Source organism: Eutrigla gurnardus (assembly GCF_963514095.1).
Source record: "Eutrigla gurnardus genome assembly, chromosome: 13".
In the NCBI taxonomy this organism is placed as follows: domain Eukaryota; kingdom Metazoa; phylum Chordata; class Actinopteri; order Perciformes; family Triglidae; genus Eutrigla; species Eutrigla gurnardus.
The window spans coordinates 19,295,625-19,322,715 of NC_139936.1; the positions used below are offsets into that span (position 1 = coordinate 19,295,625).

The 27,091-nt window shown below is 41.6% G+C and overlaps 1 protein-coding gene across 2 annotated transcripts in view; it reads right to left on the reverse strand.

The window, feature by feature from the left end:
• Positions 1–27,091, reverse strand: part of adamts3 (ADAM metallopeptidase with thrombospondin type 1 motif, 3) — a 125,388-nt gene that overhangs the window by 18,294 nt on the left and 80,003 nt on the right. Inside the window, exons 10-20 of one of the 2 annotated variants that reach the window (XM_084024342.1) lie at positions 26,772–26,904; positions 21,613–21,726; positions 20,720–20,865; positions 20,003–20,178; positions 19,135–19,268; positions 18,100–18,223; positions 15,395–15,478; positions 14,829–14,909; positions 6,801–6,964; positions 3,549–3,705; positions 2,137–2,269 (exon numbers count right to left, since the gene is read on the reverse strand). In XM_084024342.1, the coding sequence (XP_083880468.1) occupies positions 2,137–2,269; positions 3,549–3,705; positions 6,801–6,964; positions 14,829–14,909; positions 15,395–15,478; positions 18,100–18,223; positions 19,135–19,268; positions 20,003–20,178; positions 20,720–20,865; positions 21,613–21,726; positions 26,772–26,904 (1,446 nt within the window). The remainder of the gene's footprint in view (positions 1–2,136; positions 2,270–3,548; positions 3,706–6,800; positions 6,965–14,828; positions 14,910–15,394; positions 15,479–18,099; positions 18,224–19,134; positions 19,269–20,002; positions 20,179–20,719; positions 20,866–21,612; positions 21,727–26,771; positions 26,905–27,091) is intronic. The other variant, XM_084024343.1, reaches the window with a different exon arrangement.

Sequence of the window (27,091 nt, forward strand, 5' to 3'; positions counted from 1 at the left end):
ACCAAACTTTACACGTGGCACAATGCAGTCAGACAAGTACCGTTGCCCTGGCAACCGCCAAACCTAGACTTGTCCATCAGATTGCCAGATGGAGAAGTGTGATTGGTCACTCCAGAGAACGTCTCCACTGCTCTAGAGTCCAGTGGCGGCGTGCTTTACACCACTGTATCCGTCGCTTTGCCTTGCACTTGCTGATGTATGGCTTGGATGTAGCTGATTGCCATGGAAACCCATTCCATCAAGCTCTCTACGCTGTTCTTGAGCTAATCTGAAGGCCACATGAAGTTTGGAGGACTGTAGTAATTGACTTTGCAGAAAGTTGGTGACCTCTGTGCACTATGTGCCTCAGCATCCACTGACCTCGCCCCGTCATTCTATGTGGCCTACCACTCCTTGGCTGAGTTGCTGTCCTTCCCAATCACTTCCACTTTGTTCTAATCCCACTGACAGTTGACTGGAATATTTAGGAGTGAGGAAATTTCACGACTGGACTTGTTGCACAGGTGGCATCCTATCACAGTACCACGCTGGAATTCACTGAGCCCCTGAGAGCGACCCGTTCTTTCACAAATGTTTGTAAATGTAAATGTTTGTAACAGTCTGCATGTCTAGGTGCTTGCTTTTATACACCTATGGCCATGGAAGTGATTGGAACACCTGATTTCAATTATTAGGATGGGTAAAATACTTTTGGCAAAAAAGTGTGTGTGTGTGTGTGTGTATATATATATACTATATGTATATATGTGTGTGTGTGTTTAGAATTGTTTGATGTGTATCTAGGTCAGCCATCACTTATATCAACCTTTCGTCTCTATTGTCAGTTATATTGTCTCTACCACATCTACCCGCATCACAACAGGAAGTACATGGTTAAGTTAAGTATGTTCATTTCGTCAGACTTCTTCATCTCGAAGCCAGCTGTCATCTTTTTATTGACACAACTCACTGCTCCACAGTGGAGGCACTGATCGATGGAGGAGAAGAGTGTTAAAATCACCATGTTTGGGTTCACATTAACGCTGCTGCTCAAATGTAACGTGTGAGAAGTGAATAGCTGCTGAATATATCCAAACTACTTCACACTGAATGAATGAGTCCATTAAATAAGCAAGGCGTCGCTGTCTGTTCATCCGACCTAGTTCACCCACACACAGCTGCGACAAACTCTATTTCCTCAGTGTTATACTAATTATAATGATAATAATAATAATATACTTAATATTACTTAAGATTGTTAAAAAAGTACATACAAGTACAAGAAAATAAAACCAAACGGCAGATAAAATGACATAAATTAATCAAATGGAAGGTGATAACATAAATCAGTTAAAATGAATGAGATAACTAGGTATAAAAATGTGAATCAAACATTTCCAAAAGCTTTCACAAAAACAAAAAGTTCAGAAAAGAAGATGAGACAAGAAGATATAGAGACTCTGTATGAGTTCGGCAGACAGAGAGTCACGGCGCTTTCACACCAAACCCATGTGGGTCGCTGAAAAGGACCTCGGGTCAATTTGCTCGGTTGGCGCCGCATGAAAGCTGTCAGTCTAGGAATTGATCGCCGGCACCGACCACAAGAGCGGAACGAGACCGTTTGAAAAGGTGGGGTCTTGGTTCGCTTCCAAGTGGACTCTGGTGGATTCGTTTTAGATGCGAGAGCAAATTAACCGAGGATGATGATGGCAGGTAAGTGATTGTAGCATGATTTCATCCCCACCGCCTGCAGAACGCCGAAGCTAATCCGTCATCTGAACTCAGTGACAGTTGCTCACAATTTATGAATGTGGCCATGCTGAAAGCAATTGTGATATGACTCTTTGGAGAATGTGAGACAAGCCTGAAACATTAAATAAACGCAAGAAAAATCTGTTTGGGTGTTAGGATGTACAGCTCCTCGCTATTAAGGTGTCACCTCTACTGATCGGAGCAAACAAACGATCTCACAGAGAACCACAGTTCACATCTTGATAAAACGGAAGAGATTTTTGGTTAACGGCTCATTTTCTCTCCATTCCCATGTGGAGGGGAGCCACTATCACATTATTTATCTTGATAGATTGCAGCTTAGTCTCAGTGAATCTAATGAATCTAATCAGCCCGTCCCTGTGAGAGGTCGGGGTCCGTACTCACTGAGGCTGTGTGCAGTCCTGAAGGTTGCACATCCTGCGGATGGGTTTTGGTTTCTTGCTGGCGTCGCAGTATCCTCGGTGGAGCATCTTGGTGTCGCCTTTCTTTCTACATCCATACTTGGTGTACTGAAACCCTGTGACAGAAGCAAAGACTTTTTTAGAAATTGATCTTTGTGTGATCCATTCAAAAGACACAAAGTACAAACTATGAACTATAAATAAATCAATATTTTGCTTTCTCTGGAGTTTTCAGTGATCATTTTACCAATTTTAGACTTGACTTGTGTTTGGATGACATTTACCAAGTTTGGCTCCTTTTGTAAATAAAATTCGTTTTATATTTATATTTTATTTGCATTAGTAATAATAAAAAATTGTAAAATTATTATCATTTGGGCTCAAATAAAAACACTCATTGGTTCATATATACGTTGAATGAGGTGTCAGCACCATATCACAGTTCAAGCAGGAAATTAAACTGTGGGAAAAGCATCAATTGACTCGTTATTCTGTAAAATGCTTCGAAAACAACATTATTATCATACCTCATATGTGTCTATCGGCTCTGACATGTCAGAGCGCGTTCATGGGGACAAATAAGATTCGCTGTACAACCGTCTAAAAATAGCCAGAAATATACGAGTGTGTATTTCATGCTTGTCCTCAGACTTATGCCTTTAACACAATGAGGTCATAAGTATGTGTTCACACATAACAGAAATGCATTCAAATACACGCGTCCCTTCGTGGATTCCAATAGGAAGGCTGCATCGGCCCGGCAGAGGAAATGAAGTGGAGGAGCAACCTGGCAGAACACACTTTGCCCGTCATCAAATCAAACACAAGCCATGCACATTTCTGATGGATAACTTTGTGATGCCATTTCCTCAGTTTCTACAGAATGAAATAATTGCCTATAATGTTCCAGAACTGCAAAGTCCTTTTCTCATCTCTGGCAAGTCCTCACAGTCGTGGTGTTTTACTCCGATAAACCGACCTTCCTGGTTTTGTATTTCCTTGTCTAACAATGACAACGAACGCTCCTTCAGTGATTGTTGTATAACAAGCAGCTCCTTCGCCGTTTGCTTCATAGAGGCATATTAAATGATTGCTGTACAGTTGGAGTAATGTCAGTGTGGCTCAGTGTGCAGAAAACCACAGTATAGCTCCTTACTGAGACACTAACGCTGCTTATTATGTTAGCAACCGAGTTGCTTAATCAAAAGCGAAAATATTAGTTATTCAATGCCTTTAAAATTCAAAAGAATAAAGCCCCACGTACATCTCCGGAGTGAAAGGCTGTCGACTCGTGACAAGAGCAGCATGTAATTCAGATAATCATATATGTTAAAGCATGAACACAATGACTCCCTCAATGCTCTCGATTCTACTGATGGTAATTTTTTTCATTACCTCCGGCACAAGGCCTGGAACATGGAGACCAGCTCTTCAGAGCCCACTCGTACGTGTCCTCCTGGATCACATTGTTGTTGTTGACGGGCACCGAGTCTTCATGGATGATGTACTTGTACATTAAAGTAGACCGCGTTTCATTGTCTTTGGGTATAATCTGCAAAACAAGGGGAGAAATACAATACAGTTAGCATCCTCATCTAAGCAGCATATTTGCATTAAAATACTCAAATAAGTCGTGAGGAAAAATTAGCATGAGCAGTTTCCATAGTGTTGCCTGGGAGAGTTTATGCACATTATAAGTCTAAACCTACTAACCAAACCTAACTTCCTGTGAATATATAATATTTAACAAGCTTATATTGACACACATTGACCAACACATCAAACATGATGCTAGAGGGACGTTTGATTTCACATGGGACACAAACAGCAGTCTCCTGGGTGAAAGTGTGACCCAATCACTTTCTCGACTTCCTATGCGGACATCCAACCACTATGACTAGACCCCCCAGGACTATGACAAGACCTCCGAGGTCTATGACAAGACCCCAGAGGACTATGACAAGACCCCCCAGGACTACGACTAGACCCCCCAGGTCTATGACAAGACCCCAGAGGACTATGACTAGAAACGTATTTTTGATACATCAAAAACAAACCTCTGGTAGAAGTAAATTAAGTTTCCCCTCGAAACAAGACTTACTCCAGTTTTGTTGCATGCAAATGTCATTTTTAGGAGACTGGACCGGACTAGCTCATTTTCAAACCAGCCCGTGGACTGACATAAGTAGTGCAATTTTTCGGTGTGGGTGTCTGTTTGGTCAACTGCTCAGAAAGCCGAGGAAAGAAACCTCAGCAGAGACCTGGCATGCTGCTGTTCAGCATAATACTGAGTTACTGATTTATGCAAATAAGGTTTTGGCTGAAGGAAAACAATTACCTAATCCATGTGGCTACAGAACTGGCCACATCAAGACAAAATCATGAAACCGAAAAAACTCCCACACATTTTCCATTTTGGATTCAGTTTTTGGATTCAAGGACACAGATGCACCAGGCAGATATGTGCTTGATGCTGTAGCCAAAGCATGAAATTCAACTTCAGTTGGACTGTCAAATATTATATACATTTTCATAAGCATTTTATGTGAAATCCTTTGCTATGCTTTCATCCTACAATGTTCACTGAAAACCCACAAAAGGTGTTTCCATGACATCATGTAACAGCTGATCGTTGTTATTCAATAAGTTAAATGAAAGCAGGAATTAGCTGATTGTGCATCAGGGGACAGATGTGAGTTCCATTGTCTTTTGATGAATAATTCTAACTGCACTCCTCATGAATATTAAACAATTTTTTCAATTTTCATAAGAGATCTGCTTTCATGATTCATTTGTATCGTCCACTTTTTGCCAAATTGAACACGGACATAATCAAAGTGATTCACCAGAGAAGCACACACTCAACTTTTTTTTTTCTTTCCTAAAATCACAAGATTGCCTCAGTTTCCTTGAAACCACTTACTACTCCTCCTCTCATTAGATCGCTGATCTTGATTTTCCAGAAAAAAACATGAGCTAACTTCAGTCGGATCTGCTGTTCTCCTCGCTGGGTTGGAAACTAAATGTCTGAAATTATCAGACGTGCATGAATGGCAATTTCAGAAATCAGAGTCTGTGTCCCAGGAGAACAAAACAACAAAAAGGGACAAAAAAGAAGATAAGGTGAGATAATGTATATGTGTGGTGTGTGTATAAGGCTGTTAGCTCAGCAAACCTTTTACAAAGCTAAAGATGGATTAAAGGCATTAATCAAAAATGACACAACGCCCGAGAGAAATCATTAAACAGGAGCAAGACAAACAACACATTAATAATCCTGGTCCTAATCTCACCAGCTGTATCAGTTAATTACTTCTGTAGTGAACCTGAAGGGAAACATTTGAATACTTGAAGTTGCCACTGGAGAGTCCGACTGACTTCTCGATAAAAGGAAAACAAATTAGTTCTAATTCCACACCATTTTAGCAGATAGTGCATAAAACATGCCACTCAGTGAATTCACCAGTGGATGAAGATTCAGCTGTTTTGCTCCGATTCTGTTTATGTTGGTTGATGGTGATGGTTTTTATTAGGAATTAAAATATGAACTATTAGAGTAAGTGGTTTGAGGGCCAAGGGAGGAACAACTTTTTAAAATGGAAAATCTGGGTCTTATGGGCTTCAGCTCCATTTCTCTGATGAGCTTGATTTCCCTCGTCCCCATAGGAAAACCCTTTTAGGACATTGCATATGCAATACCCCTGGATTTATCTATCCGTAAAAGAGACACTTTCTGGAAATCAGCAATGAGTTTAAAACTAAGATTTTTTTCTGAGCCAAATTTCTGTGCTTTACGGTTTTCTGCACCGTTGCCTGAGAAGAAAACCCTACGTTTACTTGCGAGCAACATCACGTTTCATCATGCAATCCAAAGTACTGACTGTGTTTCATCTGTATTCATGAGCGGCTGCTTAAAGTTCACACTGTCCTCTTACACACACACTTTCAGGGGTTACTTCTGGCTGTGGCTCAGAAAGAAGAATGAGTAAGAGGATCAACTCCCTCAGTCCAGATGTTGAAGGGTCCTTGGCCGAGATACTGATTGAGCCGTGCCATCGGTGTGAGATTGTGGGAAAATGTGTCAGATGGGCAGCTGGCACCTTGTATGGCGGCCATCAGCATAGTATCAATATGAATGTGGGAACGCTGATGTGTAGCGTAAAGTGCTGAGAACGGAAGACTAGAAAAGAAGCCGGACTCCAAAAAAAAAAAAAAACGTTTATATGTTAAATTGCTTGTCAGCAAACAGTCAGCAACCAGCTTTTTTTACTAAATGCTGTGCGGTGGTTCTAATGAATGCTGATGTGAAGAGTGGATTATATGGAGTTAGACACAGTGATGGATGATACATATCTGGAAAAATCAACTGATAAATATTTAAAGAAACGGCAACGTGTTCAATTTGAGAAGAGAATGGTGGGAGAAAACACATGTACTTATCTTTCAGGACCTTACAAGTCTATAGTCTCCTATTTTATTGGTTTACTGAATGGGTTTCATTACTCTATGGATGGTGATACGAATGAATGAGAGTAATGGGAGTTGAACTGAACTGGATGTCTGACCTGCTTCTTTCACACAGTTCTCGTTGTCGAGCTTTCAGGCAGATTCAAACATGAGCTCGGGCAGAGAAGGAGGCAGTATTACCAGAACCACCACGGGGTCGTGCAGAGGTCCGTCGGTGTGCAGCGTCTCCACGTCGTCCTCGATGATGTAGTGCCACTCCACTCCCAGGTCGATGAAGCTCCGGGACTTGACTTCCTCTCCCTTCCCGTTGAGGATGTAATGCCCCGTTGCCTGGTTCTTGATTGCTGAAAAGAGTAATTTAGTTATGAGCTGCTGACAAAGAAATTACTTCACTCTATCCATTATCAAAGTCCAGAGTTATTCACTGGGTTCAAGCTCAACTTGTGATCCCACAAGGGTGATTCACTGCCTCAATCTAACCCCGGGCCCTCGCTGAGTATGATTATGCCTGACAATTACAATGTCTGATTCATGCTCTTATTTCTACAAGCAGCCACACTTCTAATATGAAAAAAGCATGAGGAATGAGAGGCTGAGATACATTCGATGCACTTAAATGCAAATGAGTTGAAATTACAAGCTACTAAAATGACCCACATGACGACAGAGATCCTTCCCTCCTAGTCCTACACTTCCACCTGTTGTTTTTATTTGGCGTCCCTTCACTTAGTTCATTCGCAAACATGACTCAACCTTTTTAATTTCTTTCTTTTGTACATCTTTGCACGGGAGAAAATGGAATACAATATTCTGGGGGAGCAATATATTTGAAGATTTGTTCACAAGGTTATTGATAATATTTACAGTAGTTCTTGTTTGGGGGTTTGATGGAATTAAACATGGATAATTATGTTCTGTGTGCAGGAGAAATTGAAAATATTCAAGATATTGTACATTTAAGAATAAATGAGCCATCATTAGCACATTAGCATTATTTGTGTAGAGTAGATATATTGATTTTCTCATCAAGGATTCCTTCTCTAAATTGATTGTCAGTTGTTTCTAATTTGATTTTTTCAGCTTTCTGATCATGAGGACATGTTTTTGCTGACAGGCCTTTCTTGGATTGCCTTCAGTCTGAACTAGCCGTCCTCGTTAGCATTCTGCCTGCAAGGCCACAGTTGTGTTGTGTCCTTAAGAAGGCAGTTTGCCAAATCGCTGATCTTCATAGGTTGAATAAATCCATTTTATGAGCGTGAAGATTTCCCTCAATCAGTCCTCTGACACTTCTTTGTTCTTGTACTATATTTTCCTTAAAGGGTAACTTCACTGTTTTTCAAACTTTCAGCCCCTATTTCCCAATGTTTTTACGTCTAAGTGACTAATGGGGCTGCTCACTCGAGGCAACTCCTCACTGTCAGCGTCAGTCCCCTAACGGTGGGTGTTTTTGCTGCCGGCAAGCTCAGATTGTTATAAGTGTGTGTCGACATCATGGAAATGGAAAACGGACTTCAGTACAGAAAGTGTTTACATGTCACGGCTGAACATTTAGCTGCAAATGATGTATTTCTCTGTCGGGTCGTTTCCATCAGATCGTCTGACACTTTTCAGTGGAAGTACACCGACGACACCGAGTTGCCTCGAGCGATTACATCACAGTTTAGCAGCCGTCAGCTGCAGCATTTTCACTCAATACTGGAAATTAAAAAAAAACAAAACACTTCCCACATGAAATGAGGGTTGAAAGGCTGAAAAATCCTGACATTTAAACTTTAGCGATCATCTCAATCATCAATAATGATATTAACCAAGTAGAGACGGGTTTTAAGAAAATATTTTCATCTTAGCCTTCACTCCACACAAACGTTCTTTTTTTAATAATAATTAAATGCACCAATTCATTTGTAAGTACTTTGAGGTAATCATTACAGCAAGGCACATGGGCGACTGCATGCTGAATAGATGTAATGGCTTAAGAAATGCTGTGAATCTGGGGTTCATTGGCTATTCTATGTACACAGGTTACTTTCTTTTGTTTTTTTGCTCTAAATGTCAGCAGTGCATCCACTGTGGATGATTAATGGAGCTGAAGGTTATTGTGAACAAATTAAGACTGCGCTTGGAATTAAAGCATGTCCGTTCCAGTTTCTCAAAGTCCAAGGTGATGTCTCTAAATATGGCTTTGTCAGTCCAAATTCAGTTTAATATGATATTAAACAGTGAACATCTCTGTTTGAGAGGCTTCTATTCTAGTTTTAAATAATGGTTGATTACCACAATAGTCTGCATCATTTTCCCACCAATCAATTGACAGATTGATTGATGCAGCTCTATCGTGTAAGATTGTATATTCTATGGAAGAAAGAAAAACAGTTGAATGTTGTGACTCTGGTTGTCGACCTGGCATCTCTTAGAAAATGTACAATAAAACCCTTAAACCCTTGCTTTTGCACATGAAAATTCAGACTGTGAACTGTCTCCTATTGTGCATCTTCTATCATCAAGTAAGCAAAGTTAAGTGTTAGCCTTGAAGCCCCACTAAGAATGGGATCAAATCAAGCCGAAAAACACACAAAACAACTCTCTTTAACACTTCAGAAGTCACGAAGCGTACACGCTGATTATTTACTGGCTCTGCCACAGTGTGGAGGACGACACGCTGACGGAAATGCAGGATTAACAGCAAGAAAGTATTTATACTTAGAAACATCAGTGTCATCAATCAGCGTGCAACGTTTCTCACACAATGACAGTGACAGGAAGCATGGATGTGAAATGAAAATTCATGCGATGGAGAGTTGTTTGTTTTTTTCCTCCCACAACTGCACGGTTTGGTCCAAATAAAGGGCGACTCCACCTCCCAGACGTTTCTCTGTGGTGTTTGGTGACAATGGAGGTACAGCCCTGAAGCAAAGGACCAATATTCCCACTAATCTTCTCTCGGCAGAATTAGAATTAATTAATCTAATTTCCATCCATAGTCTACCAAGGGGGGGGGGGGGGTAACCCACGCTTACACGGGGAGAACATGCAAACTCCACACAGAAGGAACCCGGGTCGATGTGATGTGATGTGTTTTGTCGTCATGTCTTGGTCGTGTTTGATGATCATGGGGTTCTGCATGGTCTGGGGCAAGAGTTTCGAGTCCTAGTGGTTATATATGTATGTGTTATTATGTCTGGAAATAAATACAGATATTGTTGGGAAAAAAAGTATCAAAGGTAAACGTAGCTGTTGTAGCTTGCTTGAGTTGGAGCAAGTTTCAACTACTTTGCATGCAGTAAACTAGGGGCCCCCAAAGGGTCACAAAATATATTCAAAGGGTCATGAGATGACTAACTAATCTAAAGTGGGAAAAGTTGTCAGTGGAATCGACCACGAAGGCGTCATTTGAAAAATTGCAACGGCTACACTGAGCAATCTCCCTCTACGGGGGACTTCCTGTTTGCATCACTAGCTGTTCCTGAGTCCACCCATTGCCCCTCCTGTCGCCTAGCAACCGGCTGCAGTTGACAAGAAAGAGTAGAGAAGAGTTAACTAACATACTATTTTATATAATGATGGAGGATATGCTTTATAATATATTTCAGACTCTGAATCAGGAGAAGAAGGCCACATTTCTCGGCTGCATTTAAAGGAGTCTCTGAAATGTGTACACTACTATGATTTGTAGTATGGAAATATTCTTAAATTGAATTATGTAAACAACATATTCCATTTCTATTATTTGCCTTATTCTGAAAGGAGCATTTTCTGATAAAGACATGTGATATATGCTGATATTATTCAGGGTTTAGGAGCATTCTTTGGGGGTTTTACGGCCTCTTGCCTGTTTACAGCTCTGTGTGTCCACAAACTGACTAGTCAGCAGTTTGCAAAGCTGGAGCAGAGATTCATGCCTGAAAGAAAAGCACACGTTTCTGGTGGGAAGGAGAAAAACAACCACTTTTAAGCATGATGAAGGACTTGGATTGCAAAGGGTTCTTGGATATGCACAAACAATGTAACGCCAAACTTTCCAAGGAGGTGGTTGGAGGAAGGAAAGAGGGAGGCTCATAATAACTGAGTAGCAAAATGGCACGAGCAGTTGCTGCCATTCCACTTCTCCACATTTTGACTTGATAAACAACACATTAGGGCGTCGACTCGTCAAACACGGCGTCAACGTGGGGGATGAGGATGTGGCGGATCCTCAAGTGGACCAGACGATGCTGGCAGCAACAGTGAAGGACCGGGAACATGTTGGCTGCATAAATGGAAATATTATTGGACAATTATTTTTCATCAGCCATCCAAACGGCTCAGTAGAAATATTATCTTTTTCTGAATAAAGGCAAAAAAAAATGTAGTGAGAAAGTCACTATCGCCCCTCGAGGAACAAGTGATATGACAAGACACATACCTGCAAACTCATGAGGGCTGAAAAAGGTGACAAACTAAACCGTTGTCAGGGGGTCTGGGGGCCAAAACGTGACCAGTTTGGAGATATGAAGACAGGACCTTGCTGGTTGGCAGGAGATATCTCCGCGGCACGATACATTGACATTTATCAATGTTTTAGACCAGCACCTTTAACATGAGAGACCGCTGTTCATTTCCTAGTTTCAATCCCTCAGTCAACATTGTTTTCTTTTAATGCAAAACCATGACCATCCCTGTTTATAATTCTAACCGTGAAAATGAAACTCCCCTGGCCTTTACGTGGTCCTCATTTTAACCAAAATTAGGGGTGGATTTCAGAAAGTAACTGAGTGTAGACTAACAAGTTATGACAACAGGAAAACTCCCTCAGGTTTGCTCTGATCAGACGGATATTTCTACATTTTTGTTGTTCTACAAGTTCGAGTGCATCGACTTCTTTCCGTGCATCGGCTGCCTGAACAAGTTGATTCAAACTACTTAAATTCAGGTGGGATTCATTGACGAAGGTGAGGTTATGAACTTTCTTTGAACAAAAAACAAAAGTCAATTCAGGGTTTCCTTGATTCCAAAGCATCTGTGCATTTTTTCCTTTAATTAAATAAGAAAACAAATGTAATGGCTGCATGGTGGTGTAGTGGGTAGCACTCTCGCCTCACAGCGAGAGGATCCCGGGTTCGATTCCCGGGTCGGCCCGGGTTCCTTCTGTGTGGAGTTTGCATGTTCTCCCCGTGTAAGCGTGGGTTCTCTCCGGGTTCTCCGGCTTCCTCCCACAGTCCAAAGACATGCAGGATGGGGATAGGTTAATTGATGACTCTAAATGTCCCGTAGGTGTGAATGTGAGTGTGAATGGTTGTTTGTCTCTACATGTCGGTCCTGTGATAGACTGGCATCCTGTCCAGGGTGAACCCTGCCTTCACCCAATGATACCTGGGATCGGCTCCAGCCCCCCCGCGACCCTGAATACAGGATAAGCGGTAGACGATGGATGGATGGATGGATGGATGGATGGAAAAATGTAATGATTATTTCCTCCAAACTGCTTAAATGACTCATATGCACATTAATTCATAGGGAGTTTAAGGTTGTAAATCTGCACGATCAAAGGACAAAAATGCCAAACATTCCTGGTTTTAGTTGCATCCTCAGATGAAAAAAACGTTAATATATTAAGAATAAAAGTATTTCTTTTTCATTTCCATTTTATATATATATATATATATATATATATATGGTACATGCCAGGCCATCATAGAATTACTTACTAGATAATTTCTACCCATTAAAGAGGAGTTTTTTTGCCTTCTTGGGTCTCTGAAAACGATTCAGATGGATGAGATAACTTTTGGTTATGATTTCATTAAATAAAAATAATTTAAATTGAATATCTGTGATGAAGCCCAATTGAAGATTAAGCTGGCTTATCAAGAAACCCACATAGAGAGGGAACGCAAATCAGGCCCAATGACTAATCAATCAGAGCCTCTGGCAACATCATTCCTATCCTCATCAAAACTGGTCAAGATCTTGCCACAAGGTCCAGAAAAGCATCGCAATGAACTGAAATCTGATTCATGCAGAATGTGGAAGAATGGTGGATTAACTAATGTGGTGAACACAGACAATAATCCCAGAGCAGGACATGAAAAGAGAAACTGGACGGCTCGGGAAGACATTTGACACCGAAACTATTTGGTCTTTAAGCAGCAGAATGTAGCACTGTTATGGTGTTTTAACAGCTGTTTGAGGTGTTATAACAGCTGTTTGGTGCTTTAACATAATTTCTATTTAGCACAAAAAGCAAGCAGGAAACTCTGTCTACCGATCTGCGCTCTGTGTCAGTACCAAGGACAGCACCGGGACTCTGTCAATTCTCAGTCGGGGACCCCCCTACTTCCTTATTACCAGTCCCAGGTGCAGGCAACAGAAAGTGGCTGGGTCACGGGGTGCAGTCGAATAGTCAAAAAATAAGGTCCTAACTCCTATTCCTCTGGGGAAAACGTCACGGGGTTAAGGAAAGGCGATAGGAGAACTCAAAAGGACTTAGGAATAGTCGACCGCGGTGCTCAGAGAATCCGACCGGACTTTCACTAAGCTACGTCATTATAACGCGGCCGCTGATGATTGACAGCTGATGATCGGCACCCGCGATTGACGTGCGTCTACGCTGGATAAACTACAATAATGGACTACAAATACGCATCGTCCACTTCTCCACATGTTGGTTTTATCAACAGCTGGTTCACTGACCGGCTTCAGGTCCAGCAGCTTTACGGTTACTTTATTTACGTTTCATTTGTGGTTTTAGTTTTGTTTTTGTCAAGTTTGTAATATGATTGAAATAATAAAAAAAAAAAATACCATTCAATTATCACTGTCCACACATTTATCATCACTATTGCAATTACTATATGTCTGCATGAAAGTAATTGTTAAATATGCAAATAGGCATATAGTTTGTTTTCATGAACGGCCGAGGTGTGCGGCACTTTAAATGTTGCTCTCGCAAAGAATTGTGGGTCGGCGTAATCTCCTTTCCTTTCGCATAGGAAGGTCCGTTGCATCCTATGCTAAAGGAGCTCTGAAAGGAAGCATTGGAGCTCCTTTCCTTTGCATTTAGAGAATCCGAACGGCTCTTATCATGGCGGCCACTTGTTTACTTCCGGGTCACTTCTTCAGTTAGGAACCTTCCTAAGCAAAAAAGACTATTCGACTGCACCCCTCATTTCCTCAAGTCTCATGAGGAAAGATGTGATACGTGAGTATATAAACAAAACTGAATAATGGTGATACCCCGAGAGAAGTAGTCCTGCCAGGCTTTGAATGTATCGTTTGTATCTTTGAATGCTGAAACTATAATGCATGTCCTATAATTATCTAATGAGTTGATGTATAATAAAAATCTGTCATTTTTCTTTACATCTTCCTAATTATTTCTGACACAATTTGATTCTAAATGCATTATTATCTTATTTTTGCAGTTAGTACACATACTTTAATGGTAGAACTTATCACTATGATGTTAATGTTAATTGCACAATATAATGGCTATAGAATAATGACCTCATCTGTGTTTCTGGTTCCTTATGAGCCTTGCTTTCATTACTGACCGGCCCATAAAAAACAGGTAGATTGGGAAGTCGTTTTTTCTTATTCTTTTTTAAAAGAGGGATGAGGCTCAAACAGCAATGATCTAAATACTTCCTCCATCACTATATCAGAGATCTATCAGCTCTTTCCCGCTCATTACTTGGGAATCCTATGTAAAACGTTATCCTTTTGTTGTCGTCATCTACGTGGGGTCATTTGCATAAAAACACACAACATTCAAAGCACAAGGAATAAATGACTGTATACTTACTTTGACAATCTGTTCCTAGTAGTTTTACGTAAAACAAGCTGCTTTGAACTCTTATCTACTTCATATTGCCGATCGGTCGGCGCTTCATTCAGTTACACTTCAATATGAATATGAATATTTTTCATTCTTATCACGGTCAGGAATTATGCTGACCCTTTCTAAATGTTGTGCTAATTTTACAGTCGGGAGAGACGGCACTAATCTGGAACTCTCTCTCTTCATCAGATTAATTAAAACAATGAATTGGCAACATGAAGACTATTTTTCACTGCCTAAGAGGTCACAAGGAATAAATCATGTCAAGCCTATGATCTAGGATTTCTATGTATGTGTATGTTCCCACGAGCCTTCAAGGGGAAACATGAGGAGGACAGCGATGTTTCCTCCTTGATTTCATACATGTGTTCGTGTGTGGAAGTCACACTTACCAAGAATCTGAGGGGAGGCCTCGTGTTCTTGGATGATCACATGTCTAGCTCCAGGAGGAATGAGAAACATCTTAAGGTAACCTTTGCCAAGTTTGCAGCAAGCAGAAGCAGACGAGGGGGGTGGGGGATGGGGTTAGGAAAGATAAAGACACAGACAGGTAAGTTAAGCGGATACAGGAATCATCTCGTGTGTTTGCAGTGGTGGACATCACGCAGGTTTTCAGAAGTTTGCTTCTCTTTGCTCTACCAAGAGGTTGAGAGAAGTTTGCGGAGAAAAAAAACAACAGAAACTGGTTAAATGCCGACTCGGCAGCTTTCCTCCTCGCCGTCGAAGCCTGCAGGCAAAACTTTCATTGAAACGGGCCGTCCATTCACATCCACATCTGTGACGGCGTCTTTGGACAGAAGCCCTTCCTCTTGTTACCATGTCGACGGTGTGCAGACGGGATGTGAATGCCTTCAGCCGGCGTCTCAATGAGGTGCGAGGAAGAGCTTTTCTCACTACAGCGCAGCAAAGTCACCTTCTGCCAGGGATGTCCACCGTCTACAAACCTACCGTGACTCACCCAGTATATTTCTAGAGTCTTCGGTTTCATTTAAAAACACATTTCGAGCTCCTTTGGGCAACGAGAAGGCTCCTCTGGTCTTCCCTTCAAATGCAAAAATGAATCAGTTAGTCGTTTCGTAGGGTCTCCTCTCCGTCTCACCGTTCTCTGCCACAACATCACCTACAGTGGAAGCATGTTAAATTAGCATAGCAGGGACCGGAAGAACGCACATGGGAGGAGGAGGCAAACTATCTTCGTTGGCAAGGGGCCACTTGCCAATCAGCAGGACGGCACTGCTCTGCTGTATTTACTCGCCATTAGATTTGACGGGCAGGCCTCAACACTGGGAGCCTCCCGGCGCTGATGATTACGAATGTGCTGCCACGCCGTCGTAGGGTTCACGGGAGGGTTACAAGACAAGGAATTGCAATCCAACTTTTGGAAAGAGAAAAATGATACCCTCCCCACTTCATACAGAACATGGCGAGAACACGTGATGGCAGGCAATTTTGGAATCCTAATTTGATTCCAGAGTTTTTCTTGTAGACTGAGGATGGCGAAAACGGCAAATAAAAGCTAGATGTCTGAAAAGACCCGCCGGGTGTGGAGGCCTGGCGGAACCAGCGCCGGGATGCCAGATGAGGGTCAATCAATGAGACTGTACCGGGCGACAACATCCCAGATTGCCTCCAAAGGTTTGAGTTTTTTTTTTTTTATGTGACAGTTCTGTCTGCACAAAGACTCTAAAGTTAGTCTGTTGAAGCAATTTACATTAAATGACCTTACATATCAAAAAATAACTTTTTACACGCCGGGTTCACACTGGATAAGGAAGCGCCATGATTCTCGGCTAAGCACTGCCCGAGTCCTTTTAACGCCTGTTTAGTGATAATCTACCTCAAACAATAGAAATTATTAGTATATTATCTCATTCTGATAATTGACAACATACATGACTTCCCTCCCCTCTCTCCCTGCTGTTCTCTCGGAAATCTCAATTCCCTGGATTCGCCTCCCACATGATCAAATTTCAAAATCCATCCACTTTGCTTATTACAAGACTGTCACGGCTGTCTGTGATCGTGCTTTCGAAATGAATGTGACGTATTTATTCCCCACTCGCACACAAGCAGACGGACAGACAGACGTTATGTCAGAAGAGCAGCAGAGAAAGGCGTTGAACAACCGGGCTCACGCTAAGACGAGTGACTTGGCGAGGCTTCTGCGTCAGATGTGAACCCGGCGTCCGACTGGGCAGTGACCCTGAGTCAGCTACGACAGCTGCGTCGGACCTAAATAGACACTTGATTAGTAACAAGGAAACAGACGAAACAGCCGCTTATTCATCACTCGTGTCTCTAGGTGTCTACAGCGTTAGGCATCCTTCTGCACTACAAGCTGCACACAAAAGGCTACGGCAGATTTTGGGAGCGATTCAGTGACACTTGGATACTTGCATATTGTGTTTTCCAACAAAGGGGTTTCGTTTTGGGCTCTCTTGCTTAACTGTTTCCCTGTTAAAAAACGTGAGTGGTTAAATGAGAGTGAGACGAGGAGGGGGGGGAAAAGAAAAGATATCAACACAGTTTCAACAATCCTGAAACGGTTTAATGAAGCCATCCTTATCGGAAAGTCTCGGAAGCGCTCCTTATTGATTTCATAACCTCATGTCGCTTAAATGAAAGTGTCATGACAGACAAGGGCTGGCATCAGAGATGGATTTTTAAGGAGGCATCACCAAACCGTTTAAGTAAATGGGTCATTCCTTATGTTATCCTCTTAGTGCTGGCTGTTAATGTGAAGACATATTTTTCCAAGAGGAAATAAGCCACTTACTCGCAATTATTCAGCTTCACAGCTTTTGTGTGTGTGTGTGTGTGTGTGTGTGTGTGTGTGTGTGGCTGCAGAGGGGAGATAACCTGAGTGAAGCAACTTAATTTGAAGAAGTTGGTCTATAGTCTACAACTGTATAAATGAATGAATCAAATATGGGCTTAATTATTCCTCCGCCAATTAACGAGGGTCTTACGGGGGTCTGTTCGGAGTGACGGCTGTCAGATACTCAGCACACCTCCGTGTCACTCCGCAGCATCCCTTCAGACTCATTTATATGCAGCCGGTGTTCATTCTGCCCACGAGCGGATAGAAATTACACAGAAATCTTTAGGAGGCAGATGCAATTTCATTCACACCACCGTTATCTCAGCAGGGCTTCTCATCAATACGCTGGAATTATTATAAATGATAAAAAAATCTATAAACATAATTTCATAAGCGACTTTTGGATTGATTGCCATAAAATGTTGTATTTTGTAGTCAAGATGAAGTGGATGAATTTTTCCAAATCCTTTCACTTTTTCACTTCAAGAGGTCAGATCTTAAATGTGTCTAATACTTTGGTATAGTGGGCCTACTAGCACCCGCCCTACGGTTCCCCTTCAGGTACACACAGTTAGCTGCTAGCCGCCGGCTCAGATGCCACCGTGGTGAGAGCGGTGTGGAGGCAACAGATATGCTCTGAATTTTAATTTGGCCATTATTAAAATAATGATTGTTAAATGATATTGCAGTACGTATACAGGATAGTGCAGTATTTATATGTGTACTCATTCACTCATGGTTGATTAGAAACATTCATTTTTATAGAGTTGAGAAAACATGCAGGAAAAAATGGAAGAAAAAACATTGATTTGTGTTTTAAAAGACGTTCCACGTGTTCTTACCAGGTTTCTTGGGCGTTCGGGTGAAGGTTCCTTTGACGGTGCGGCAGTGGGAGTTGTCTCCGCCACAAACGCCACATTTGTCCTCCACTTTGCTGGAGCCGATCTCTCTGTCGCAGCCAACTTTCTGGAGAGCAAGTAAACAAGTGTATAGATCAGCGGAGTTTGTTGTTTGGTCTTGGATCTGTAGAAGTCACCACATGGTTTTAACGAGGAGCCGACCTGTCAGATGTTTCCTCTTAAGGCTTCATTAGATATCGACTGATTGCTGCTGGCTGGACAGAAAGCCATTGCAGCCGACTGGCGACAGATTGTAATGGAAAAACAAGTCATCATAATGCCAGCATGAGGTACTTGGTGGTGGAAAGTAACCAAGTTCATTTACTCTACTTAAGTTCAATTTTGAGGCACTTCAACTTGAATTTAGAGACAAATATTGTAATTTTTACACCACTAAATATATACATTTACAGCTGTAGTCACTATGCAGATTATTATGACAAAATATAATTAATACATGAAGATGTATTAGAAGTAATTAAAATGAGCTCCTGCTGAAACATTTAAGAAATGCTTACATTAATAATTATAATAAAAATATATAATATATTGAGTTGGAAATGGGCCATTCTGCAAATGATATCACTGTATCACTTTCTTTTTAATTTTGATTAATTGTAACATTGTTAATGCATGACTTTCACTTGTATGTCTATACTGTGGTATTGCTACTTCAGTAAAAGATGTGAGTACTCAGTCCTTTATACAACGACTCAACAACCATTATAAATGTTTTCACTAATTCTCATATCTCATATTCTCCAAATCCGGTAAAATCTCAGGAATGAATCAACGCATTATTATAAAGCTTCTTCTCAGTTGAACCTGATAGGGATTGTGCAGTTTGCCAAAATCACACTGTGTAATTTAATTAAGTTCTTCAAAGGTGTGGAACTTCAAACGGCCTGCAGCCACTAATATGCAATAATAACCTGATGTGGCTTTTAATGTCAAAAACTCGTAGTTTAAACACCTTACCACACATTCTCCACGCACGCAGATACTGTAGGCGTCTTTGTAGGAGCAGCGTGTCCCATCATGCACCAGCTGCTTCATGTATGCCACGTCTAGCGTCTCCTTCGACTGGCAGTATAAGTGGCATCTCTTGCTGGCTACAAAGCAACAGATTATTGGATTGTTGTAGAATTATCAAAGTGTTGTTTTACATCATTTCTTAGAAACTTTCCAAAGTAAAACAGACCTCCAGTAAGATTAAGGAGTACAACAACGCGTGCCGCTACGCAAGAAAAATAACCGCAGAAGATCGGGAATGCAGCCGAGACAAAGTGACTCTCCAGATCCGGGTGCTATTAGTGAACCCAGTATTTAGTGCCCAGACACGTATTAAAGAAATCTATTGTGTAACATTACAACAGCATACACCTCACTAGATGTTCACAGATGCATTATCTGCAATTTTAAACAGAATTATTGAGCCCTGCTTAATACTTCCTGTTCAATTCACACAAACACATATGACCTCATATAAACCTAAACAACTAGTTCACAGATCAATAGTCTCATCTCCCTCAGCTTCTTACTTCTTTTCTACGTGACTGCCTTTAGAAACCTCACACCAATTTAGGTGCAACGGGAGGATAACAGCTCTGTGTTGTGAATCCAGCAGAGATTCCAACATGATAAAATATTTGTTTTTGTATTATGCATTAGAAAAGGCACATTTAAACTCTGCAAGCCGGCACAGTGATTGGGAGACCAAAACAAACCAGAGAAGAAAAAACAGTCAAAGAACGCAACAGGATGAAAAAGTTGCACAAAAGAGATCTGTTGTTTGAATTAAAACGGCTCTGAGCACGGCTGTCTGTGTGACATTTCTCTGGCTCACCGTCGGGATGCTCGTAGGGCAGCCAGTGGTGTTTGGTGTTTTGGAGCTCAAAGTGGGAGTTGCGGAGCTGGCACTGCTGCGCTCGGAAATCTTCAAAGTGCTTGGGGCAGTCGTCAGTGTTGCAGAGCTGATACTCGTAGTTCACCCCCGGACAGTCCTGGCCCCCGTTGGACGGCCTGGAGGACGGAGACAGACAGATACCGGGGACCTTCTTTGAAACTCAGAATGTGAAATCCTGCTTGGACAGATGATGCTAAGAAACTTAACTGTACAAATGAAGCTCACTGACCACTTGCACATTCACATTATTCACTTATGGAGCGATTGACTCACTCTTTATCCGGCTTGCATTATTTATTTAAACCCTATATAATATTTTTTAAAGGCCTATAATATTCAAAGCTGACCCTGAAAGTTCTGCAATTTCAACTGAATATTACCTGCACATATTACACTTTTATTAAAACTGCCAAAACCTTTGCTGAGTCCGTCTGTAGACGTGAGTGGTATAATCTAATCACCTAACCTTTGGAAGAAAGTGATTGAGGGTATTTCCCAGAGTTTTCCTTTAATCCCTTAACTCAGTCCATTCAAGGTTATACGTGGGGACATCTACAACCTCAAATGATCTAATTGTACCTGCCAGCATCAGTATTATTTGTCCTTTTCAGTTGTGACTTATCATAGAACTGTGTTATTGTTGAGTTTGCCACTCACGCCGGGTTGTTACAGTGACGCGTCCGGAAGCGAACACCAGTTCCACAGGAGCGTGAGCAGGATCCATATTTGCTCCAGGAGCCCCAGGCGCCGTCCTGCTTGACCTGATTAGGGTTTTTCCACATGCAGTGACCTTTGTAGCACCACTACAGAGGACAACAGAGGAGAGGAAAGGTCAGCCGAACATAAAAACCTCGCTAAATGACAATACAGGGGAAAATATGAGAACACGGGACATGGCCAAATGTATGTGGTCGGGACTGTCTGTTTGCTTTTGGTATTTGCTGCATAGTTTCACTTCAGGGAAATTTTCATGTTACATAACACAATGATATTTCAGACTTCCAATTGACTTTCCGTCAACAGTGTGGGGAAGGGTTCTTTCCAGCTCCATAAAATAAATGGTTTTCCCAGTTCGGTGTGGAACAATTTGACTGGCCGGCACAGAGCCCTGACCTCAACCACATCCAGCACCTTTGGGAAGAACTGGGAAACATCAGCGGCGGACCTCACTCGCTGCGACTGAAGGGAAGAAAATCCCTGCAGCCAGATTCCAGGTTTCCTGTTGGAAAAACCTTGTGGCGGTGTCGATGTGCTGCTGACGCTGACCTGAGCTGTATCCAAACGGTTCTAGTTTTACCTGGGGACCTCTGGTTATTCCTGATAACTGTGGAGGTCATGTGTAATCTTAATTATGTGTGAATCTGCCAGTTTGTAAACACGCCGGGTTTTGCCAAAAGTCATGTAATAATATATATCTAAATAGTCTGATAAAGACCTGTGCAAATTGAGCTATACTTATGATGAAACACTGTGTGTATATACTTACTTTCTTTTAAGTGTCCACATACTTTTGGCCATGCAGTACCGACATGTAATAGACTCAAACATACCTTTCCAGGAGCACACTCGGTCCCGTCGAGAGGCGGCCCCTTCTTGGTTTTGCAGAAATACGGGTTGTCCGGGTGACTGCACCACAGCTGTTTACACGGGTCAAATGTACGAAACTGAAACACAGAAAAGAGGAAAAGTGTGTGTTAAAGATGATGCTCCTTTTCTGGTGTATTTCAGGTTACTACTAGAACACGTTTACGTGCTTTAATGCTCAACTTTCCCATGAGGCAGTGCAGCAGAAACTCTTCTCAGCCTCTCTGAAACACTCTGTTTGAGCTCCTGCCCCTCCCTCCCAAAAAACCTAGTCTCTGACTAGTCAGCTGGCCTACTCTGTTGTGATTGGCCGACCGCTTAGTGTGTTTGTCAGAAATGCCACGTCCCTTAAGTCCCTTAGTTGTACTTGTGAGGAATAGTGATACAAATTAATCTGAGGCACTGGTTGTTCATCTCCTCTTTCTTTGGAAATCCATACAGAAGTTTCCATTCACCCGGTCAGCCCTTTGGCCATGGACCTGAGGCTATGCAACTCTGGAGACCTTTTACAAAAGATATAACACTAAAGGAAAGAGACAAGCCAAAAAGCACAATATGTGTCTTTGAGGGAAGTGAGCTGGAACTGGAATTGTACATGAGAATGAAAATAAGTCATGTGACATTCAGATCCAACCAGCTTAAAGGCAGAAATGCTTTTATAACAGCGGGAAATATTCATCAGATTTTCTTTTCATGTGTTCCAAGGCACCATGTTACATCATCGCTGCAAGATTCCAGCCGTGACATTTGAAAAAAAAATGCCTTAATATTCAACAGACCACATCACCAACAGTGCAACTGAGGCTCAGCATTGTAGATTGTGATTCTTAAAATGAAAATTACCCACAATCCATAGCACCGTGGGGTTGAACACAGGATTACCCGCAGAAGCCCACAGGCTTAAAGGTACAATATGTAAGAAATCTAAAGCAACTGGCCGTAAAATCATCCTAATATGTCATAGAGACTCAGGAATAATGATCATATAAGATACTGAACTCACCAACAACAACAGTACAGCCAAAATATTCGCATTTAAAAAAATCTTTTGCGGACCGCAAATCATGTTTGAAAACATGTTTTGGCACGTGGCGCCACCCACTGGCGTCTACAAACGATTGCAGTCAGTAGAGTCTCAGCTGCCGAGCAACCACGGGTTGCCAGTTTCGACTGAGCTACAAGCTTGGCTAACTAAGTTAGCATCATAGCTTGACGGGGATGGACATTTCGAATACTTTGAACTGTGGAGTAACGTTATTCATTTCGGTCATAGAAACAAACGTCAGTAGCATAGACGTTGGAACTAGGGGTGCGGGGGGTCCGTCCCACATCAGCCTACCCGCGGCATCCGAGCGCTCTTTCCCAGCCTTGCAGGTTGAACACCTGGCTGTGCAACACTAGGAAGCAGGAAAGACTTACGCATTACGCTAATCATAACTCTACACTACGTACGGCAAAATCTGGAATGAAAAATGGCACTGTTATTTCATCCCATTGATAAACACAATATCTAATATCAGTTAACGAGTCGTTTTCCGTTTTTAAAACGAATAACGGGATACGAGTTATTTTTCCGTTTTTCGTTCTTTTATTTTGAAGCGAAAAACAGGAAACGACTCGTTACCTGGCCGCAGTCCAGCTTGCTGACGGAGGATACGCCAACAGCTCTGGCAACCTCGAGTCTGGAGGGGAGTGGGGGGAGGGGGAGGTGGATACGACTCGCTGCAGTGTTTTGAATTTGAGTGTCGTACCGTTTTTGGCCACATTCTTACATATGGCGCCTCATAAAGTAAACAAATATGGCAGATGGGTGTTAAGTCTGGGATATTAAATAAACACAAACATAAACAACCTTAAATAGATATAAAGGCCAGACATATACATGAAACCTAGCGTTTAATGTTTTTTGAATTTTTAATGATTCATTTCACACCAGACCACAGCAATCAAACAAAACAAACTACAAACACCAACAGCACAGCTAAAAAACAACAACACCTGGTCTGAAAAGGAGATGGACGAAGCACAGCTTTTAAATTTCCATCCCCCATTTATAAACACATAAAGACACCAAAGACACACAAATCAAACATCTGTTGTTTAAACTTTCTTTTAAACTCACTTAGGCTTTTACTATTTCTAACATTTTCGGCCAAACTATTCCACATGATTATCAATTTAAGAGTAGTACTTGTGAGCCAGTTTCTGTTTACCCCGAAGGTCATATCTCTTGGCACGTTCCCTTTCACAGAAAAGTCCTTGGATAATAACAGGAAGTTGATTATGTTTTGCCCTGTAGGCAATTTGTACAGTTTTTAATTGATTCAAATTCTAGAAATTTCAATGCAGCTGCCCCCAAGAACAAGTCACTGGTATGTTCATTGTACTTTACATTGCAAACAATAAAGATTGCTCTTTTCTGTAGGATAATCAGTGGATGCAAGTTGGTGTTACATGTTGCCCCAGACCTCCACACAGTTCAAATTAGGAAAAACAAAAGCATAATATAGTGAAAGTAAAGACTGATAATTTAGTGCTTGACTCTTCGCATGACACCAACCATGTCACACCAGAGAGAAACGACCAGCATGAGTTTAACTGTGATGAGTTTCAAAGTGACAAACAGAAAAATATGATTGTTTTGACCGGTCCAGTGATCAGCAACACATTTAACAGCAGGTCATTCTGGTGTTAACTGGTCATTCTGCAACCACCGAACCCATCTGGCTGAAAGTCACCAATTAACACGGTCACTCGTGAAACCGAAACACCCTCTGGTCTCAATCCTCGGGATTCTACAACTTCATGACGAATGGACACGCAACAACCAGATACTTTGATGTCGGTAACACTTTTGATTTAATGTTTCAAGCGTCTTAATCATCTGGAGGCCAAAAGGCCGACTTCTGTTGCCAACATGCATATTTTTTGATGATCCCGACTGTAGAACGTTGATATTTTTGAAAACTCCTGATTACTCCAATTACAACTTCTCATTCAATTACCCGAGCGAGTGGCTCTTTGCAGAGATGGACAAGACAATTAGCCTCGATTGACTGGCTTTTCTTTCCAAACAAACAAATAAAACATTATTTAGCTTGTGACAATGGACTGGGCTACACGACAGCCGCACAGTAATCTCTCATTATCACAGCTCTGACTCGTTTGTTTACACGATGAGGAAAACGGCTCGTCGCTCCCTTTGTGCTAACGGGCCGGCCGACCTCAATTGTTCAAAAAAATTGCAGAAACTGCTATTATTCTATTGTAAAAAAATATTGTGGTGTATTTTGTGTGTGTGTGTGTGTGTGTGTGTGTGTGAGAACAGCGTTTAGGGACCATTGAGGTGTTGCTCCTCTCATCTCGTTAACCTTTTATTTTGTTGTTAATTGTGAAATCAAAGAATCCAAATGTTGAAAAAGCATTAAATCAATGCATGATTTAGTCTGAGCATCCACACTGCAAAATACCTGTCATTTAGTCTCTGTGTTTCGACAATTTTCCAGCGTTAAAATGAGCGAGAAGTCAACAAGTTGCCATCTTTGTTCAAGGAAATTCCTCCACATCGCTTGTGCATTAAATACACGTATCATCATATTACGACCAAATCGTGATGAAATCATTAGATGTGCAGCATCTCTATTTCTTCAGAATATGGAGCTCTTCTCTGCATAAACATGACTGAATTGTGGAAGTCTGTTTGCTAACCTACTCCAGATGGAATTCAAACAAATCTGTAGCAGTAACTTGAATGTCGGCTGCACTCAATCTGTTTAGGCTGTCATCTTTAATAGGGTCTGTTCATCTGTACACGGGCATGCCACTGTTTCAATGACAATTGTTTTTTATTTTTTCCTTTTTGCTTCTCATTGTTTGCTGTTGCACTACATATGAGGAAAGCAGATTCCCTGAGTTTATATTGATTATTAATGTAAAAAAGCATTCATAGTACTTAGACAGAAAAAATGTCCTCTATTTTATTTCAGTCTTGTGCAAAAAAAAGAGAAGAGAAGAAAAACAAAAAACGTCTTCTTTTTATTTTCTACATCTGCATGGCTGATGCTGCGTGTGTGTGTACGTGTGTTTTGACTGAATCCAATCCCTTTCATATTCCCTGTCGACAGATGTGGGTTATCCAGAATACAAATGGGAGGTAGGAAGGAGTTCCTGCTACTCCTCTTCTGTTCTGAAGACTTGAGGAGAAACACACAGAATTCAACAAATTGTAGTGCATGAAATCCGAGGTGGATGCCATCATCAGGTCCGTATTAAAGACTGCTGTTACCCAAGGGCACCACAGCAGGAGAGCTAACACTTCAAATCTAAATCCCTTCATGTTTATATAATTAGCCAACAATCAGATCATGAGCCGTTTGACTAGTAGCATTCTCACACGGGGGACTCTGTTACAGATCGTTGCAGTGATGGAGTGCAGCTACTTTCTTTAGTCAGTGGGGGTGGATCATGTATCTGTCCAAATCCAACAAAGAAATTTCAACCTTGATTTAAATCCAAGAGCTTAAATCATCAAATGAAGAGGTGAATCAGCCTTTTCATCTGTTCAGCATGGAACTAATCCTCATCAGAAAATATTTTGACAAACGGCATAAGAATCTTTCCCCCAAATGTAAAAGAGCAAAGACTAAATGGTTCATTAATTCTTCCGTGTTTTGCAGAGCGAGACACCTGGTTAATTTTTATTTCTGTTAGTTCAAAGGCTCTAATTAGCATCATGTCTCATCCCTTCCAAAGAATGTGGCATCATTTAAAAGCCACAGTCGATCAACATGATGTGACCAGTGAAAGAAGAAGAAAAGTTTGCTTTTATCATCCTGACATCTGCAGAGAAGTAGCAGGAGAACAGCTGTGGCTGCGGTACAACAAGCAGATGTCTATTTGAAGTGCTCACTAACCCAGCATCATATTCTGCTCGTATACAGGAGACGAGGGTGGGTGTCTGAAAGTCAGTTTTTAGGAAAGCATCATCTCCTGCATGCCTTTCAACTCACTCACCATATTGTCCCTCAGATTCCATTTCCTTTAGATCTCTGGGAGTAAATGGATCCTATATTTCCCTCTTGTCTGCTTCACTTAAAGACCCGTTTCGGGGGTAAGACGGACTCACCGAGGTGCAGATCTTGTAGCCGACTCCGAAGTCGAATCGACACTGCTCGTCCATCGAGTAGTTGATGCCAGGAAGTTCGGGGAGTTGGGGCCAGTCGTGTTTGAAGGGGTCGTCAAGGAGACAGTCATATGTGCTGTCGGCAGATAGAAAGCAGAGGAGAGAACACATAAACATTTCATTGGAATAGAAGTGTATAATATTGGAACAGTCACTCTCCTGTGAATCCGCTGCTGTTATCTAAATGTGCCAGCGAACACAAGACATTTAGAGTTTTCTGTTAAGAAATCCATCCATCCATCCATCCATCCATCCATCCATCC